The sequence below is a fragment of the Callorhinchus milii genome, unplaced genomic scaffold (genome assembly GCF_018977255.1).
Source record: "Callorhinchus milii isolate IMCB2004 unplaced genomic scaffold, IMCB_Cmil_1.0 Scaffold31, whole genome shotgun sequence".
Classification (NCBI taxonomy): Eukaryota; Metazoa; Chordata; class Chondrichthyes; order Chimaeriformes; family Callorhinchidae; genus Callorhinchus; species Callorhinchus milii.
In genome coordinates, this window is record NW_024704772.1 from 3,812,639 (window position 1) to 3,830,511 (window position 17,873).

A 17,873-nucleotide genomic window follows, 5' to 3' on the forward strand; every position below is an offset into this window, starting at 1 on the left:
AGGGTCTCGGGGGCCTGTGGTGTGAGACAGTAGTGGAGACAGGCGAGGTTGCAGAGGTGGGGAAGGCAGAGCAGGTCATAGCACAGATGTGGGCTGGAAAGGATAGTTGAGGGTCAAATAAGATGCCAAGGTCTTACATGGCTTAGGAAGGTGGCGTGTGCAGCCATGGATGGTGTCAGCGCCTGAGGTGTGGAGGGCTGATGGGAGCCAATCAGGAGGGCCTCGGTCTTGTTGTTGTTCAACTGAAGAAAGTTACCTCTCATCCAGGACTTGATGTCCAACAGACATTCTGTCAGACAGCAGTGGGTCCTCGAGTCGAGGGGGGAGACAGAGAGGTAGAGTTGGGTGTCATCCACATACATGTGGAAGTTGACCCCATGTCTGCAGTTGATGTCACCAAGAGGGAGTACATAGATGTTGAAGAGGAGGGGACCAAGCACAGAGCCCTGAGGAACCCACACGAGACGGTGCGGGGGCTGGAGGAGAAACCATTTGAGGAGATGAAGTGCAGGTGGCGTGAGAGGTACAATCTGAACCAGTCAAGGACAGCGCTGTGAGGGTTCAGGTGAGAGGAGAGGCAGTGGATAAAGTGGAGGATAGAGTGGTTGATTGTGTCGAAGGCAGCGGAGAGGTCAAGGAGGGTGAGGAGGCAGTGGTCACAGACAATCTTATCTGGGGGATTGTTGGCCAGGACAACGGGAGAGAGGGAGAGAGAGAGAGAGAGAGAGAGAGAGACTCCCTTCCTTTTTTGAACAGTATCCCGGGATGTGCTGCCTACAGACTCAGCAGAAACCTCAGCAGACACTGAGCTTTTAACCCTTTGCTTCACCACAGTGCAGTCACCAGTTGCATTTGAAGAGGAGGGGAAATTCAGAACAAGTCTGCAGAGACACGACTTTGGTGAGCGAGGGGACGGACCCCCTCGGGAGACAGATAGGGAAAGCAGAAAACGTTGATTCTTTCAAGTACAAATGAGATCGATTTCTGCTGGAAAACACGCAGACGAGACCTCGGTTTAACATCTCATCTGAAGGACAGAATCTCCGACATTACAACAGCCCCCTCAGCACTGTTTTGGAGCATCAGCATAGACTATGTGATTCCATCTCCTAATGTGCAACCCACAACCTTCTGAGTCAGAGACGAGAGCGAGATCGATTACATTAGAATATACAGCACAGAAACAGGCCATTCGGCCCAACTGGTCTGTGCCAGTGTTTATGCTCCACATGAGCCTCCTCCTGCCCTTCCTCAACTAAGCCTTCAAGCATCACCTTCTATTCCCTTCTGCCTTGTGTACCTCTCCAGCTTCCCCTTAAATACATCTGTGTTATTTGCCTCAACAACTCCTTGTGGTAGTCTGTTCCACATTCCCACCACTCTCCGTGAAAAGACATTTCTTTTAACTTCCCTATTTGATCGGTTTGTGACTATTTTATATTGACGGCCCTGGTTTTGGTCTCCCTCACAAGTGGATACATCTTCCTATGTTGACCCTATCCAAACCTTTCACCATTTTAAAGCCCTCTATCAGGTCACCCCTCACCCTCCTCTTTACAAGAGAAGAGTCTGAGTATGTTCAGCCTTTCCTGACATGTCTAACCTCTCAGTTCTGGGATCATCCTCGTGAATCTCCTTTGACCCTCTCCAGGGCCTCTACATCCCTTCTACAGTGTGGGACCAGAACTGCCCGGTGTGTGTCTGGACTGACCCAACGTTCTTATAGCAGTTTATCATAACTTTCCTGCTTTTCATTTTCATCGCTCTAAAAATGAACCCCAATGGCTGGTTTGCTTTTTTATGGCCCTATTAACCTGCGTGAGTTGTGTGTGTGTACCTCTGGGTCCCTTCGCTCTCTTCCCTCCTTAGGCTTTTATTTTCCAGAGAGTGCGGAAGTCAGGCTGACAGCCGTCAGGAAAGAGAATGGACTTTCTCTCTCTCTCTCCTCTCTCCTGGCGTTCCCCAAATAAACTCACTGCTCACTTCATGGCTGTTTGCGGGACATTGCTGTGCACAAATTGGCCGCCACAAAACACAGTCACTACACTTGCCAGTGAAGCGAGTTCAGCCATTTCACTGCTGTGAAAATCCAAGTTATTGTTACAATAATCATGAACTCTAAATATATTAATAGGCGATTGTCACCCCCGGAAAGTGGATTGCTTTTAATAACAATAATAATAATAAAATGACTGTGGGGCACGTAATACACCTCCAAAAAACAGGTCACTTCAACCCGCGACTGCTGGTGAAACGCTGACGGGCGCAATTGGCCCCCGCGTTTCGCCCACAAAACACACAGTCACTACACTTATCCTGTGAAGGGCTTTGAGACGCCTTCAGGAGGTGACAAGACGTCAAATGCCAGAATTAACATTTATTATTTATTGTTATTATTTATCGATCATTATCATTAATCAATACCATCACTTATTATCACAATTAATTATTATTGGTTTCTCTGCGATTATCGATTATTGTTACTATTTAATATTATCATTAATTATTGCTATTATTTTCTATTATTAATTATTTTTATTATTGATGACAATTATTTATTCATCGGCATCAGGAATGGATCGTCTCCCTGTTGCTGTGGTGACTGTTGCTGTGGTGACGGTGGCCGGGGGGGTCAGGGGTCACGGTGACGCGCGGGGGGTCAGGGGTCACGGTGACGCGCGGGGGGTCAGGGGTCACGGTGACGCGGGGGGAGTGGTGTTGACACAATGGCGGCGGCGCTCGGGAGGTGTTGGCTGCGGCGGTCGCTGCGCGGTGTGGGGGCCCCGCTGGGAGCCCAGGGACCCCGGGGGCTGCTCCTCCGACGCCCCGTGGCCCCCGGGCCGCAGGGCCCGCCCCGGGCCGCCCTCACCACCAGCAACGGCGCCATTTTACCCAAACCCGACAAGGTGAGGCGGAAGGCGGGGTCACCGCGCGGTCCGCCCCGCCCCTGGCCCGGGCAGCCAATCATAGCCCGCGGCCGCGGAGTGACAGCGGCCGCGACCAATGGCGGTGCGGGGGCGGGACTTGCCAGCCACGCCCTATTGGGTTACTAAGGGGTGTAATGTGGGGTTAATAAGGAGTGTAATGTGGGGTTAATAAGGGGTGTAATGTGGGGTTAATAAGGAATGTAATGTGGGGTTAATAAGGAGTGTAATGTGGGGTTAATAAGGAGTGTAATGTGGGGTTAATAAGAAGTGTAATGTGGGGTTAATAAGGGGTGTAATGGGTTAATAAGGGGTGTAATGTGGGGTTAATAAGGGGTGATGTGGGGTTAATAAGGGGTGTAACGTGGGGTTAATAAGGGGTGTAATGTGGGGCTAATAAGGGGTGTATTGTGGGGTTAATGAGGGGCTAATAAGGGGTGTAATGTGGAGTTAAGGGGTTTAATGTGGGGTTAATAAGGGGTGTAATGTGGGGTTAATAAGGGGTGTAAAGTGGGGTTAATAAGGGGTGTAAAGTGGAGTTAATAAGGGGTATAAGGTGGGTGTGATGGGGTGGGTGACCCGCTCGGGTTCTGCTCGCCTCCGCGCCAGAAGTTGTGGGTTTGAGCCCAGAGACGGGGACCGAGAGCTCACAGACCAGACTCACACCAGCGCCATCTCTGTGGACATGACGTGATTATCCCTTTCGCTCTGTCTCTCTCTCTCTCTCTGGACACGATGTGATGTCCGAGCAGTGAGCCCAGCAGAGTGAGGTGGAACAGAGTGAGACTTCTGTTGAGGAATTTGCTGAGAGTGGGAATTCTTGAGCTGTAGAGAACTAGGAAGCAAAAGAGAATTCTTTCTTTCAGCAAAAGAGTGGGAATTGTTTCTTGAGCAAAAGAGAACTTTTCAAGCAAACAGGTAAACAAGTCAAATTGACAGTTAGTCGCAGGCCAAGCGTTAGGATTTAGTGAATTATTTGCTGACCAGTTGAAACTGTTTGGGTCAGAGATCTATATAAAGGGGAGGTTTGTGAGAGCCTCACGTCCAGCAGAGCCCAGCGAGTAGGTGGGTCAAAGTGAGACTTCTGTTAAGGGATTTGGTGAGAGTGGGAATTCGGTGTAGAGGGGGCAGGTGAGAATTTGTTTTCCTCATGTACATTCCTGGGGAATTAGGTGTAAAGTAGGTGTTAAGTTTTAAGGAGTGTGAGCAAGGGACAAAAGGTGCAAAATAAATTGTTAACATATATACTCAGAAATTGTTACGGGTAAAATAGATTAAGGGAAAAATCAACTAAAAGGAAATAAAAAGCAAAAAATAAAACAATTTAAAAAATATATGGGTTTGGGGATGGGGAGAGCGTGGGGTTGATCAGGGCTATGGGAAGGGATTGGGGGAGTGGGGTTGATCAGGGCTATGGGGAGAGAGGGGGGAGTGGGGTTGATTTGGAAGCTCTTTTCAAGAGCCGCACAGACATGATGGGCCGAATGGCCTCTCTGTGCCGTGTAATTCTACGATTCTATGTCCTCTCTCTCTCTGTGACAGATGTCCTTCGGGCTGATGAAGGTGATGGTTGTGGTGGTCCCATTCCTGTATTTGGGGACACAGATCAGTAAGAGCTTCGCCTCTGTCCTTGAAGAGCACGATATCTTTGTTCCCGTTGACGACGATGATGATGATTAACTCCGGTCGGTGCAGACCTTTATTCCTAGCGTTTTACTGAACATTTTGTATCGAATATCAGCTCAGTCGCTCTCTCTCACTCTCTCATCTCCGAGTCAGGTTGTGGGTTCGAGCCCCAGGTCGGGGGACTCTGAGCTCACAGTCTAAGCTGACGCTCCAGTGCAGCACTGGGGGGAGAGAGCAGAGTGTGAGAGAGAGAGAGTGAGAGAGTGTGAGAGTGAGTGTGAGAGCGAGAATGTGAGAGCGATAGTGAAATAGAGCGAGAGAGTGTGAGAGCGAGAGTTTGAGAGCGAGAGAGACAGAGAGAGAGAGAAATTCTGAGTGTAGGAGAGTGAGAGAGAGCGAAAGAGTGAGAGAAAGTGCGTGAGAGAGAGAGCGCCGCATTGTCAGAGACTCCGTCCCTTCTGATGAGACGTTAAACCTCACTCCCCATCTGTGCGCTGTTCGGGGGGACGTTAGAGATCTCCCGCAGCGCTGAGGGAGGAGATGGGAGTCTCTCTCTCTCTCTCCCGGTGTCCTGTGGCCGACAATCCCCCCAAATAAAATCACTCGCTCACTTCACAGCTGTGTGTAGGACATTTTGCTTTGGGTAAATTGGCTGCCAGTTTGGTCTACAAATACACAGTCACTGTACTTTACAGTAATTCCTTGAGACAATGTGAGGAGGCGTGAGACGAGGTTTATTAAATGATTTGTTTTGGATGCTTTTAGAAAGTGAATCGTTTCTCTCTCGTTTCTCTCAGGTACTGATCTTGTCAGACAAGACGTCCTCAGCTTCCTGGCGTCTGCCTTCTCTGCTCGAGTATAACACTGGGATCAGGAATGTGTCCTTCATAATATGTGTGTGTGTGTGGGGTGAGGGGCTTTAAAGAAACTCTGCTTTATGTGGACTGGGGACCCATTTTGTGATCCATCTCCAAACGATGTTCCCCTTTAAGTTCTTGACACCGTCTTTTCTCTTTGAGAAAATGGCCACTTTCTCTGCTCTGATTGTCGATCCCGTCTCAGTTCTGCTTCTCTTCCCGCAGCCGGAGAGAGAGAGTGGGTGACGGACAGAGAGAGATCTGGGTGCTGTGTGGGGCAGTGAATGTCAGAAAAAAAGATAGAGCGGGAGATATTCCTGTGATTTGGTTATGCCCTAATTATTGATATTGTTTTATCTGCATCCCCCCCCCCCCCCCCCCCCCCCGGCTTTCCCACAATCAGATTATTTTTATTTAATGATGATGAGTGTGAAAATGATGTGAGTCTCTGTATCACTTGTCTTTCAGTACCGAGCTGTTGTGTGCTGTCAAATTGAGGGTTATTTTTGTGGTGTTGGAACAAAACTAAGAGAATAAAACAAGGAATATAAAAAAAAACTCATTTTTGTGGCTATGGGCTTTTTGGAAGGTGGGGGTTTTCTTAATGCACACGGAAACCTGTCACCGTGACCAGCCGGTGTCTGACACACACGCACACACCGGGCGAGAGGCCATATTGGGAGCCGAGGTTGGGTTAATGCAGTGTTTATTATTAGATATTTACAGATCTGGAGGTTAGGGATTGTGACCGTTATAGAACCGGGAGAGGAAATCCTTGGGCCGCGGCACCTCCGTCTCGTGGAAAAAGCGCATCACGTGGGTCTTCTGCTTCCACACTTTGGTTGTCTCCTCCAACTCCATCTTCCCCTGTAACAGGAGCTCACTTTACTGTCAGTCCTGACTCTCACACTCCCCCCCACCCCCCCACACTCCCTCTCTCCACCCTCATACTCCCCCTCTCTCACCCTCATACTCCCTCTCTCTCCCCCTCATACTCCCTCTCTCCACCCTCATACTCCCTCTCTCCCCCCTCATACTCCCTCTCTCCCCTCATACTCCCCCTCTCTCACCCTCATACTCCCTCTCTCCACCCTCATACTCCCTCTCTCTCCCCCTCATACTCTCTCTCCCCTCATATTCCCCCTCATACTCCCCCTCTCCCTCATACTCCCCCTTTCTCCCCCTCATACTCCCTCTCTCTCCCCACCCTCGCGCTCCTCCCTCATACTCTCTCTTCCCCCATCGTCCTTCCTTCCCCTCTCCCACGTCTTCCCTTTCCCGTAGGAGTCCTGTAGCTCAGGGGTTAGAGCACTCGACTCACAAGCAAGAGACCTGGGTTCGATTCCGGGGCAAGTCTGGTCGGAATGAAACCTTGGCAAATTACCTTACTCTACAACAACAACAACAAGATTCCATTTATAAAGCGCCTTTCACGTCAGGAGGACGTCCCAAGGCGCTGCACAGTTGGGTCATGACCCGAGCATTGGGGGGAAATGGTCAGGGTGAAGGGAGGGAGCAAGGAGGGGGGAAATGGTCAGGGTGAGGGAGGAGCGAGGAGGGGGAATGGTCAGGGGAGGGAGGGAGCGAGGAGGGGGAAATGGTCAGGGTGAGGGGAGGGAAGGGAGGGAGCGAGAAGGGGGTAGAGAGTCGAGAGCGGAGCTGAAGGCTGAAGGTCAAAGAGAAAGGTTTTGAGACCGGCCTTGAAGGAGGAAAGGGAGGAAGCGGCGAAGGCACTGGGGGATAGAGTTCCAGAGCCTCGGGGCTGAGAGGCTGAAGGCCACCGATGGTAGGGCGGTTGGGGCGGGGGACGTGGAGCAGACCGGAGCCAGAGGAACGGAGGGTACGGGCAGGTAGGTAGGGGGATAGTAGGTTGGAGAGGTAGGAGGGAGCGAGGCCGTGAATGGCCTTGTAGGTGAGGATGAGGATCTTGAAATCAATCCTCTGGGGGATGGGGAGCAGTGGAGGCGAGCGAGGGCGAGGGTGAGGGTGAGGGCGAGGGTGAGGGTGGGAGTGATGTGGTCGCGGTGTCTGGTGCGGGACAGTACACGAGCTGCAGAGTTCTGAATGACCTGCAGTGTGGAGGGAGGGGCGGGAAGGCCGGCGAGGAGAGAGTTCCCATAGTCCAGCCTTGAGGTGACAAAGGCGTGGACCAGGGTTTCAGCCGCGTGAGGGGTGAGGTAGTGCCGTAGTCTGGCGATGTTCCGGAGGTGATGGAAGGCGGTGCCAGTTGTGGTGCGGATGTGAGGGAGAAAGGACAGCTCAGGGTCGAAGGGAACCCCGAGGTTCCTGATGGCTTTGAGAGGTGGAGAGTGCAGCCTTGGATGCTGATGGTGTCAGCGCCTGAGGTGCGGAGGCGCTGACGTGAGCCAATCAGGAGGGCCTCGGTTTTTCGCACGTTGAGCTGAAGAAAGTTGTCTCTCGTCCAGGACTCGATGTCGGACAGGCAGCTGTCAGGACATCGGTGGTCGTGGAGTTGAGAGTAGAGGAGGAAAGGTAGAGTTGGGTGTCATCCGCATACATGTGGAAGTTAACTCCATGTCTGCGGATGATGTCACCACAGGGGGAGCATATAGAGGGTGAAGAGGAGGGGACCGAGGACAGAGCCCTGAGGGACACCACATGAGACAGTACGGGGGGTGGAGGAGAAGCCATTCGTCGAGACAAAGTGAAGACGGTGGGAAAGGTACGACCTAAACCATTCAAGGACAGTGCCTTGAAGGTTGAGGTGGGAGGACAAGCGGTGGAGTAGGATAGCGTGGTCGACCGTATCGAATGCTGCCGATAGGTCGAGGAGGACGAGGAGGCAGAGGGAGCCCTGGTCACAGATGGTCAGGATATCATTGGTGACCTTGACCAGGGCAGTTTCTGTGCTATGGGCAGCACGGAAACCTGACTGAAGGGTTCGAAAAGAGAATGGGTGGAGAGGAAAGAGCGCAGTTGGGAGGCGACAACTCTTTCCAGGACCTTGGAGAGAAAGGGGAGGTTGTTACTCTACACACGCACACACACGCCTGTTGACCTCGCATTCACTACTCTCAGCAACATAATAAGGTGCGATATCAAATGCGAGGATTATTATTATTATTCCCCCTCTCTCTCCCATTGTCTCACTCTCTCCCCTTCAAAATCCACAAAACACTCATCTGTTTGCCTGAGGTTTTAACCTGCCCCCCCCCGCCCCCCCCCCCCCCCCCCCCCCGCCGCGCCCCCCCACCCAGATTCCCAGCATGAGAGAAGACCCCCCTCCCCCCCACACACTGAGAGCTGCTCTGATGAGCTGCGAGTCTCCTCTCCCAGCCCCGGCTCCTACCTTGATCACCAGTAAGTCTAAGACCCTGGGGTCGGTCACGTGGGCGTTCTTTGCGAATATCTCCCGCAGTTTGTCGTGGCCCTGTTTCACTGTGATATCCAACTGGAAGATATGGACTGGGAGCAGGAGAGTGGGGTCAGAACCAGCCGCTCCCCCCACACACTAAACAAACAGGCTCCCCGACCCCATCACCCCCATCCTCACCCCCACCAGGCTCCCCGCCCCCATCACCCCCATCCTCACCCCCACCAGGCTCCCCGCCCCCATCACCCCCATCCTCACCCCCACCAGGCTCCCCGCCCCCATCACCCCCATCCTCACCCCCACCAGGCTCCCCGCCCCCATCACCCCCATCCTCACCCCCACCAGGCTCCCCGACCCCATCACCCCCATCCTCACCCCCACCAGGCTCCCCGCCCCCATCACCCCCATCCTCACCCCCACCAGGCTCCCCGCCCCCATCACCCCCATCCTCACCCCCACCAGGCTCCCCGCCCCATCACCCCCATCCTCACCCCCACCAGGCTCCCCGACCCCATCACCCCCATCCTCACCCCCACCAGGCTCCCCGACCCCATCACCCCCATCCTCACCCCCACCAGGCTCCCCGACCCCATCACCCCCATCCTCACCCCCACCAGGCTCCCCGACCCCATCCCCCCCCCCCCCCCCCCCCCCCCCCCCCCATCCTCACCCCCACCAGGCTCCCCGACCCCATCACCCCCATCCTCACCCCCACCAGGCTCCCCACCCCATCACCCCCATCCTCACCCCCACCAGGCTCCCCACCCCATCACCCCCATCCTCACCCCCACCAGGCTCCCCACCCCATCACCCCCATCCTCACCCCCACCAGGCTCCCCGACCCCATCACCCCCATCCTCACCCCCACCAGGCTCCCCGACCCCATCACCCCCATCCTCACCCCCACCAGGCTCCCCGCCCCCATCACCCCATCCTCACCCCCACCAGGCTCCCCGCCCCCATCACCCCCATCCTCACCCCCACCAGGCTCCCCGACCCCATCACCCCCATCCTCACCCCCACCAGGCTCCCCGACCCCATCACCCCCATCCTCACCCCCACCAGGCTCCCCGACCCCATCACCCCCATCCTCACCCCCACCAGGCTCCCCGACCCCATCACCCCCATCCTCACCCCCACCAGGCTCCCCGACCCCATCACCCCCATCCTCACCCCCACCAGGCTCCCCATCACACAGAGGATACAGGTCAAGCTCCTGGTCCTCACCTTCAAAGCCCTCCATGGTCTCGCTCCCCCCCTCGACCTCTGCCACATCCTGACCTCCTACTATCCTGTTCGCTCCCCCTGCTCAGCGGGCTCTGACCTGCTTCACACCCCCCGCCTCGCTCGCCCCACTATTGGTGGCTGGCTTCTGCCACTCTGCCCCCACTCCAGAACTCCATCCCACAGTCCCTTCGCCTCCCCTCCTCCACCCCTCCCCCACCCCGGGTCTGTAACTCTGTCTGTCCAGCACTTTGGGATTTCCGTCCCACGCGAAAGGCGGTTTACAGATGTCATTGCTGTTGTTGTTGTTGTTGCCACATGGTCTCTGAGGTCGCCACACGATATCAAATCATTTGATTGTATATATTGATAATTTCGCCCAAATGTCACCCCGCGGGCCAGCTGCGGCCCGCGGGCCGCCAGCCCTCCCCCGGCTGCACTGTGACCCCTGTGACCCCGCCCCCCGATACCTGTGTTGGGGATCTCGCGGTACCAGGCCCGGTACAGCTCCCGCGCCCGCCGCTTGGCCTCGCTGATGTCCCGGGACAGGAAGGGCTTCACGGCGCGACTCCCCGTCCCCGCCACCGTGCGGCCGACCGCCGCCATCTTCCTCCTCTCCGCTTCACCTCCGCGCCTGACAGTCACGCGGAGACAGGAAGTCCCGCCTCTCCAGTCCGCCACGATTGGCCCGATCTGCTGTCAGTCACTCTGGGGCCCGGGACCCGCCCCTCCCGCTGATTGGCTAATTGCGGTCTCACCTTAGGCTTCCTGCCTGAGCATCGCTGTGATTGGCTGTGTGACTGAGACACACCGTCGGTGTCCCGCCTTCAGGTCACTGATTGGCGGCGCGCACTGTCACTCACCCTGAGCTGCTTGATGACCCGCCTTAGCCCTCCTCTGATTGGCTGAGGTTGTCGCCGACGCCCCTCACTGGCCAAAGGCATCACGTGGTTGTGCACAAATAATACTAAACAACAAATAACAACAATAATAATACGATTCAGTGTAAAGTGTAGTGACTGTTTATTTTTTGCTCAGCAACTAATCACACACAGCAGTGTCCCCCACACAGCCATTCGTGGATTAAGTGACCAAATTATTATGATTTTAAGGGATTATTATCCTCAGAAACGCGATTCGTCGATCGACTGAGAACTCAGTGCTGTAAACAGAGGCGTCTGCGCAGAGTGAGAAACATTGCCCAACGTTTCGCCCGGGAACTGAAACCAGGTCCTCTCGTGTTGCGAGGCCAATGCTCTAACCACGAGGTTGCAGGACTTTTGGTGGACTTATGGCTATTTGGGCCGAGTGTTTACTGGACTTTGGGCTACAAACTGTATTTTAATCTCTGGCCATCCTCAGCCTGAAGGTGAAGCACATTCTCAGGATGACCATGTTTTGTAAACCAAATCTGGGGACGGAGACTGTATAAAACATTGCAATACAAACAGACGTCTCTGGTAACACTCAGTAGCTCAGGCAGCATCTATGGAGAGAGGAAAGTGACCTCTGGTTAACGACCTGAAACGTTCACCCACTTTCCTCTCTCTATAGATGCTGCCTGAGCTACTGAGTGTTACCAGAGACGTCTGTTTTTATTTCAGATTTCCAGCATCTGCCGCATTTTGTCTTCTTTTAAAAATAAAAACATTGACCCCCACTCCCCCCACCGTGGCTGCCGCTGGAGAAGCTTGTGGATTAATAGCTGTGTTTCTCTATGTATCTGGTTTAGGATGTTGTTATTCTGGCTCAGTTTGTTGCTGAACTCAACACAGGGCAAAATGTGGCCCCAGGAACACGATAGGAACTGTTCCCAGAAGTCGGTCACCATATGGACTAATTGTTTCAAACCCGATCGGGTTCTGGGAAGCGATCAGACCCTGACTTGTTCCACACTATGATCCCAATCACCTCCCACCTCTCAAACCCACTCCTCTCCGATGCCTTCCACTGCTCCCCTCCCCCACCACCACCACCTCGATCGCCCCGATCCTCGTCAGGCTCCCACTGGCTCCGTCTCCAAATGGATCAACTTCAAACTCCTCACCTCAACAAAGGCTACAGTTTATTGTAAAAATTCAGCAGCCATTTCAATGCAAACATGAAACATTTCCTTAAAAACAGAATAATGTGCAGTTGTTTCAAACAAATTCAAACACAGTAACTTATCAACATTTCAGGCTCAAACCCCATTTTATTCCGGCTCGAGCCACCAATTTGTCAGAAGACTGGCTTCTTGAGCTCACGCTACACTTTACAGACACTTTGTGACTCTGCAAGAACATAACAACAATCCTTGTACTTGTTCCAGTGCCTTTCGCATCACGACGTCTCAAAGTGCTTCACAGTGTAGTGACTGTATGTTTTGTGGGAAAACAAGGAAGTCAATTTGTGCAGCGACGTCCCCTCAAACAGCCATGAAGTGAGCGAGAAATTTTATCTGTTGGCCAGATAAAATTGTAGCTACACAGTCTTTCACGTCAGGAGGACGTCTCAAAGTGCTTCCCAGAAGTGTAGTGACTGTGTATTTTGTAGGCAAACAAGGCTGGCCATTTTCTGTACAGCAACGATATCTCACAAACAACTGTGAAGTGAGTGAATGATTTTACCTGTCAGCCTGGACACCTGGAGAGAGAGAAACTCCCTTCTCTTTCCCCGACCAGGAGCCGAGACCTCTCACATTCCCGAGTCAGCGTTCCTGGTTGAGGTCTCGGCTCCTGGTCGGGGGCTGGTTTCCTGGCTGAGGTCTGGGTTCCTGGCTGAGGTCTCGGTGCCTGGCTGCTCAGCGCTGTGAGCGTTTGCTGCGATGGTGTTTATGGATAAGGTCGAGGATGTTCTCTGTGGTGACGGTCTGGTGCTGTCGGGCCTCTCCCTGGCGCTGTGCCCGGCGCCGTTGCTGGCTGAGGTACGGAGAGTTGAGCAGCTCCGCCGGCAGCAGCGTCCCTCCGGCCTCCAACCGCGACACCAGGGACAAGAAGTGCCGGCGGCTTGAGTTATTGATAAAAGTGATGGCGGTGCCTCCCTGACCCAACCGCCCAGCTCGACCAACCTGAGAGAGAGGTAGAGAGGGGGTGAGAGAGAGTGTGTGTGAGAGAGAGAGGGAGAGAGGGGTTGTCAGAGAGTGTGTATGAGAGAGAGAGGGAGAGAGGGGGTGTGAGAGGGAGAGGGAGGATGTGAGAGAGAGGGGGGGAGAGAGAGAGTGTGAGAGAGAGAGAGGGAGAGAGCAAGGGAGAGAGGGGGTGATAGAGGGAGAGGGAGGATGTGAGAGAGTGAGGGGGAGTGTGTGAGAGAGAGCGGTGAGAGAGAGAGGTAGAGAGGGAGGGAGAGAGAGTGTGAGAGAGAGAGGGGGAGAGAGAGAGAGAGAGAGAGAAAGAGAGAGGGGGAGACAGAGTGTAACAGAGAGAGAGAGTATAAGAGAGAGAGAGAGAGTGTGAGAGAGTGAGTGAGAGGCATTTTGCAGGAGACCCAACAAAGAGGGATGGAGTTTTGGGGATTAGTGAGTGAAGGAGGGAGGGAGGGGCGGCTGTACCTGATGAACGTACTCATCCACGCTGGCGGCCATGTCGAAGTTGATGAGCAGAGAGACATTAAGCAGGTCCAGGCCACGGCCCAGGACCCCAGTACTGACCAGCACCTCGTACTGGCCATCAAGCAGGCCCTGGGGGGGGGGGGGGGGGGGGGAGAATGAGAGAAACCAAGTGAATGCGTGAGCGAGTGACGAAATGAGCGGTGTGGTGTGTGACAGAATGGGGGGGCTCAGCTGTGGGGCGGGGCCAGGGACAGAGCTGGGGCGTATGGGGCAGGGCCAGGGATGGGGTGGCTGGGGCTCAGGCGTGGGGCGAGGTGGGTGGGGGCGGGACCAGGGTGCGGCTGGGGGCAGGACTGGGGTGTGGGCAGGACTGGGGTGTGGGCAGGACAGGGCTGGGGGGACGGCCGGGCCGGGGGTGGGGCTGCGGGGCCGGGGGCTGACCTGCAGCAGGCGGCTCCTCTCGGGCTGGGGACGGTCGGAGTGCAGACAGGCCGTGTGGAGACCGGTGACAGTATGGACTGCGCTGGCCAGAAGCTCCGCCCCCAGCTTACACTCCACAAACACCAGCACCGGTGGTCAACAGCTGTGGACAGCGACATCTGAGCTGCATTCGTTCAAACTTGACGTCAGTTGAGGGGTGCAAAGACACAGCGAGCACCCGAAAAAATCCCCAATAATTTAATGGGCGTCTCAGGCCAATTCCCTCTTCCCCACCCTGTCGAGAGTTCTACAAAGTATAGAAAGTTTCTGGAATCTTAATAGCCCTGCATTTGACACCAGATTCACACTTCACCCCCAAACTCCCAGCCTGTGGAATCGGCAACCACAGTTGGGGGTCGATTTAGGAATCCATCTGCCTCAAATGATGCCAGAGCGAGTGAACAGAGAACGAGGGGGCAACAGGATGGGGGAAAAGAGAGGAGGCAACACAAAGGGGATGTTGTACACATACTCACACACAAACACACACGCTAACACACAACACACACGCTAACACCCACACACAAAGGCTGTGACTGAGTAGTAAACACATGATGAGGAGAAGTCTCTTGCTACACTTTTCCAACGTTCCACGAGACGGTGATGGCATGCGCACCGAGGACAAAGACAAACCGTTTGGGGGCGGAGGAGACAAGTGCGGTGTGTGGAACACTTAAGAATTCTGGGTTTGTGTTTGTAAGATCCCCCTCCCTCTCTCTCCCTCCCGTTGATCAGTATTACTGGGTGAAGCTCCACCGCACAGACAACAACGTGTATTTATATAGCTTTCTTCACGCCGGGTGGCGTCCATCCCAACTCCCTCACTCCTGTTCGTTCTCGCTGAGTGTGGCTGGTCAAGGAAGGAAGCAGATTTGCTCCCCCACCCACCTCAGCCTTTTTTCCCTGTGGTGTCTCTCCCCCACACCCCGCCACCCCAGTGCTGTGTGGGTAAAGCTGCCCTCCTCTTTGATTGCGCCCCAGTTTTTTCCCCCAAGCTGGGTGGCTGACAACGTGGAAACCCATCACCGTTGCTCAAGAATTTCCAAACTCAACTGAGAATTCCCCACATCCCTCCTACACCTGGAAATCCCAGAGATAGATGGTTGGAATGGAATGCGCTCTCTCTCTCTCTCTCTTCCGGAGAGTATTAGGCGCAGGTTGGCAAGAGCCAAGGCTTGGGGGGAGGGAGCCCAGAGTGTGCGTTGGGGGGGGGGGAACTGCTGGAGTCTAACCAGCTAAACCCACAGCTTGGCCATGAGAGCGCTGTCTGGCAAGCTTTCCTGCTGCTTGTCAGGCTATGACCACCCTCCCTGTTAGTTAGGGCTTTGGCTGCAGGGTTAACAGGAGCTGAGGGGGAGCATTCCCTGCCCCCAGTCAGCTCCAACAAGAATGTATCTACCGTTTCCTCCACACACACTCTCTCTCTCTCTCACACACGCGCGCCACACCCACACTTTACAAACCCAGACACCTTCATTTGAAGTGTTTTAAGTTCCCACAACCCTCAGCCCCCAAACCCCCGCAGTCAGTGACAGCCCCAAACACCAAGCCCCCGTTTCAGATCTCGACCACTTATTGGACGGATGGGAACAGTGGGAGATTGGAGCATTTCCCTGGCATTTCCCTGTGTGTCCCCAACACCCCATCTCTCCCCCCCCCCACCGACTTGCACCGTAGCACATTCCGATTCCTTATCCCTCCCCCACCCACCCCCAGCCTCTATCCGGGTCTTTGATCCGTTAGATTTTCCCCGGAAGCGGTGGTGCTAGCATTCCCGGCATGGCCCCCGACATCCCTGTGTTTGGTCCCAGCAGGATCTGTGGGGACGGTGGGGCGGAAGTGAGGAGAATAGAGAGAAACAACAACTTGCATTTATATAGTGCCCTCCACAGCCAGCTACTCACTTACCTATCTCCTCTCACACTCCTCCCCCACTCTCCCTGCTCCCTCCCCAATACCCAGCCTCTACTCTCCCCTCTCTACCCACCTGAAATACCCTTTCCCTGCCCCCACTCCCCCACCACTCTCTAACTCTCTCCCTCCCTGCCCCAAGCTTGTCTTTTCCCCCACCTTTTAGAACTCCATCCCAGTCCCTTTGCCTCACCCCCTCCCTTACCTCCTTCAAGACCCATCTCAATACCCCACCTCTTCAACCGTATCACCCTCCTACCCTCCCTGCCTCCACCCCCTCCTCATACCAATCCAGCTCGGGCCCAATTCCCTGACAGGCTTGGGACGTCCTCCTGACGTGAAAGGTTCCATGTAAATGTCATTTTGTTTTTTATTGTTTTGTACCCTTCTGTACTCTCTCTCTGACTGTACACCCCTCTCTGCCTGTAACCCTCTCTCTTTCCGCCTGTACTGCTCTCTCTGACTGTACTCCTCTCTCTGTCTATAACCCGCTCTCTCTCTCTGCCTGTACCTGTCGCTGTTGCTGAAGCTGCTGCTGTTCTAGTTGTAGTTTCTCGGTCTCGAACACGACGGGTAAAACCAGGATCATGAAGGAGGTGGTGCAGATCCACAGGGCCGAGCGGCTGAAGCTGTGAAAAGAAGCAGAGATTTGAGGTGAGGCTCCATCAAACAGCCAAACACAGGCAAACCACACTCACACCCACCCACTGCCAAATACACCCACCCACAGCCAAATACACCCACCCACCGCCAAACACCTGCCCTTACACAGCGCCTCACGGGTAGAGTTAAACAATGAGAGCAATTCACAACAACACATGACATTTACAACAGCCTTTTTATGTCAGGAGGAGGTCCCAAGGCGCTCGACAGTCAGGGATGTGAACCCGAGCTGGAGGTTGGGATCAGGGCGGGGGCAAGGCGGAGGTTAGGGTTAGGTTTTAGCAAGTCACAGAGATCAGGGCGTTGAAGGCGGGAACGAGGGAACTGAGCATATCGACTAAAAGCAGATTAATTGCTCATTCACCTCATCCCTTGTGCTGTGTGTTATCGTCTCTCCCTGTGCTACCATTTACTGTGCGTCTCAGTCTAGAGAAGAGACATTTAAGAGGGGAAACAGAAGTGCTTAAAGTTATAAAAAGGGTTTGATAAATAGTCTATTCTCACTGGTTGGGGAGTCGTAAATAGGGGACATGAATGTCACGACTTGAGGGATCTAAAAGGGAACTTAGGAGGAACTAGTTCACACAGAGGACAGTGAGACTGTGGAACTCGCTGCCTGTAGCAGTGGTTGAATCAGACAGTGTAGATTCAAGAGGAAACTAGATCTTCACATGAGGGTGAAGAGGGAGGGAGGGAGGTACAGGGGAAGACTTGTGTGGAGTATAAACACCGGTAGGGACTGGGTTGGGCCGAGTGGCCTGTTTCCATGCCGCGTAAATCTATGTAAGGCTGTAACAACGATAACAACTTTAATGAGAGAGAGGATAGGTATTTGGGGAGGATATGGGGAGAGCGCGGGGGAGTGGGACTGATTTGGAAGCTCTTTCAAAGAGCCGTCACGGACACGATGGGCCGAATGGCCTCCTTCTGTGCCGTGTAATTCTAACGGTGGTTAGTCTATGAGGTTTGGGCTGCAGGCTCTCATGGGGACTTTGAGCTCGCAGTCCACGCTGACTGGCTGATAGTCACAGGACGGTGGAGCAGAGGCTAAGCCGGACAACTCTGACCTGTAGAATTTCTTGGCTAGTACCAGGGAGCAGTCAGCCGCCACTCCTGTTGCGCTCCTCATGCCTTCCGGAAACATCTCGGTCAGGCCCCACAGACGCTCCGCTAGGGTCTCGTCCAACTGCCAGGAAACAGCCAGGAAAGACAGCGAGACTGTTACAGGCTGGTACTAATTCTCAGCAGTGCACAGCGACAGAGATAATAACAACAAGAAGTTACATTTGATACAGCAACTTATTATTATAATTCTTGCATTTGAT

General features: G+C 54.1%; 3 protein-coding genes across 3 annotated transcripts in view; 1 reads left to right on the forward strand and 2 right to left on the reverse strand.

Moving 5' to 3' along the window:
* The first annotated feature begins 2,708 nt into the window (after positions 1-2,708).
* smdt1b (single-pass membrane protein with aspartate-rich tail 1b) lies at positions 2,709-5,965 on the forward strand. The gene is made up of 3 exons (XM_007885665.2): positions 2,709-2,906; positions 4,467-4,609; positions 5,348-5,965. The coding sequence occupies exons 1-2, from the start codon at positions 2,727-2,729 to the stop codon at positions 4,602-4,604; spliced, it is 318 nt and encodes a 105-aa protein (XP_007883856.1). The 5' UTR covers positions 2,709-2,726; the 3' UTR covers positions 4,605-4,609; positions 5,348-5,965.
* A 133-nt stretch (positions 5,966-6,098) lies between these two features.
* ndufa6 (NADH:ubiquinone oxidoreductase subunit A6) lies at positions 6,099-10,591 on the reverse strand (the record flags this gene model as incomplete). The annotated part of the gene is given in 3 exon segments (NM_001292343.1): positions 6,099-6,274; positions 8,718-8,833; positions 10,436-10,591. Coding segments are annotated over 3 exon segments (384 nt in total). The 3' UTR covers positions 6,099-6,142.
* A 1,873-nt stretch (positions 10,592-12,464) lies between these two features.
* The window catches only part of ddx59 (DEAD (Asp-Glu-Ala-Asp) box polypeptide 59), a 13,157-nt gene continuing 7,748 nt past the window's right edge, over positions 12,465-17,873 (reverse strand). The window contains exons 8-10 of the mRNA XM_042344949.1: positions 13,936-14,070; positions 13,495-13,623; positions 12,465-13,014 (exon numbers count right to left, since the gene is read on the reverse strand). Coding sequence (XP_042200883.1) covers positions 12,748-13,014; positions 13,495-13,623; positions 13,936-14,070 — 531 coding nt within the window. The 3' untranslated portion in view covers positions 12,465-12,747. The remainder of the gene's footprint in view (positions 13,015-13,494; positions 13,624-13,935; positions 14,071-17,873) is intronic.

What these genes read in the sequence shown, in the direction of transcription:
- smdt1b (XM_007885665.2), top strand. Translation starts at nt 2,727, where the DNA reads ATGGCGGCGGCGCTCGGGAGGTGTTGGCTGCGGCGGTCGCTGCGCGGT. An exon ending in TTTTACCCAAACCCGACAAG is followed by an intron (nt 2,907 to 4,466) that starts GTGAGGCGGAAG and finishes TCTCTGTGACAG; the next exon opens with ATGTCCTTCGGGCTGATGAA.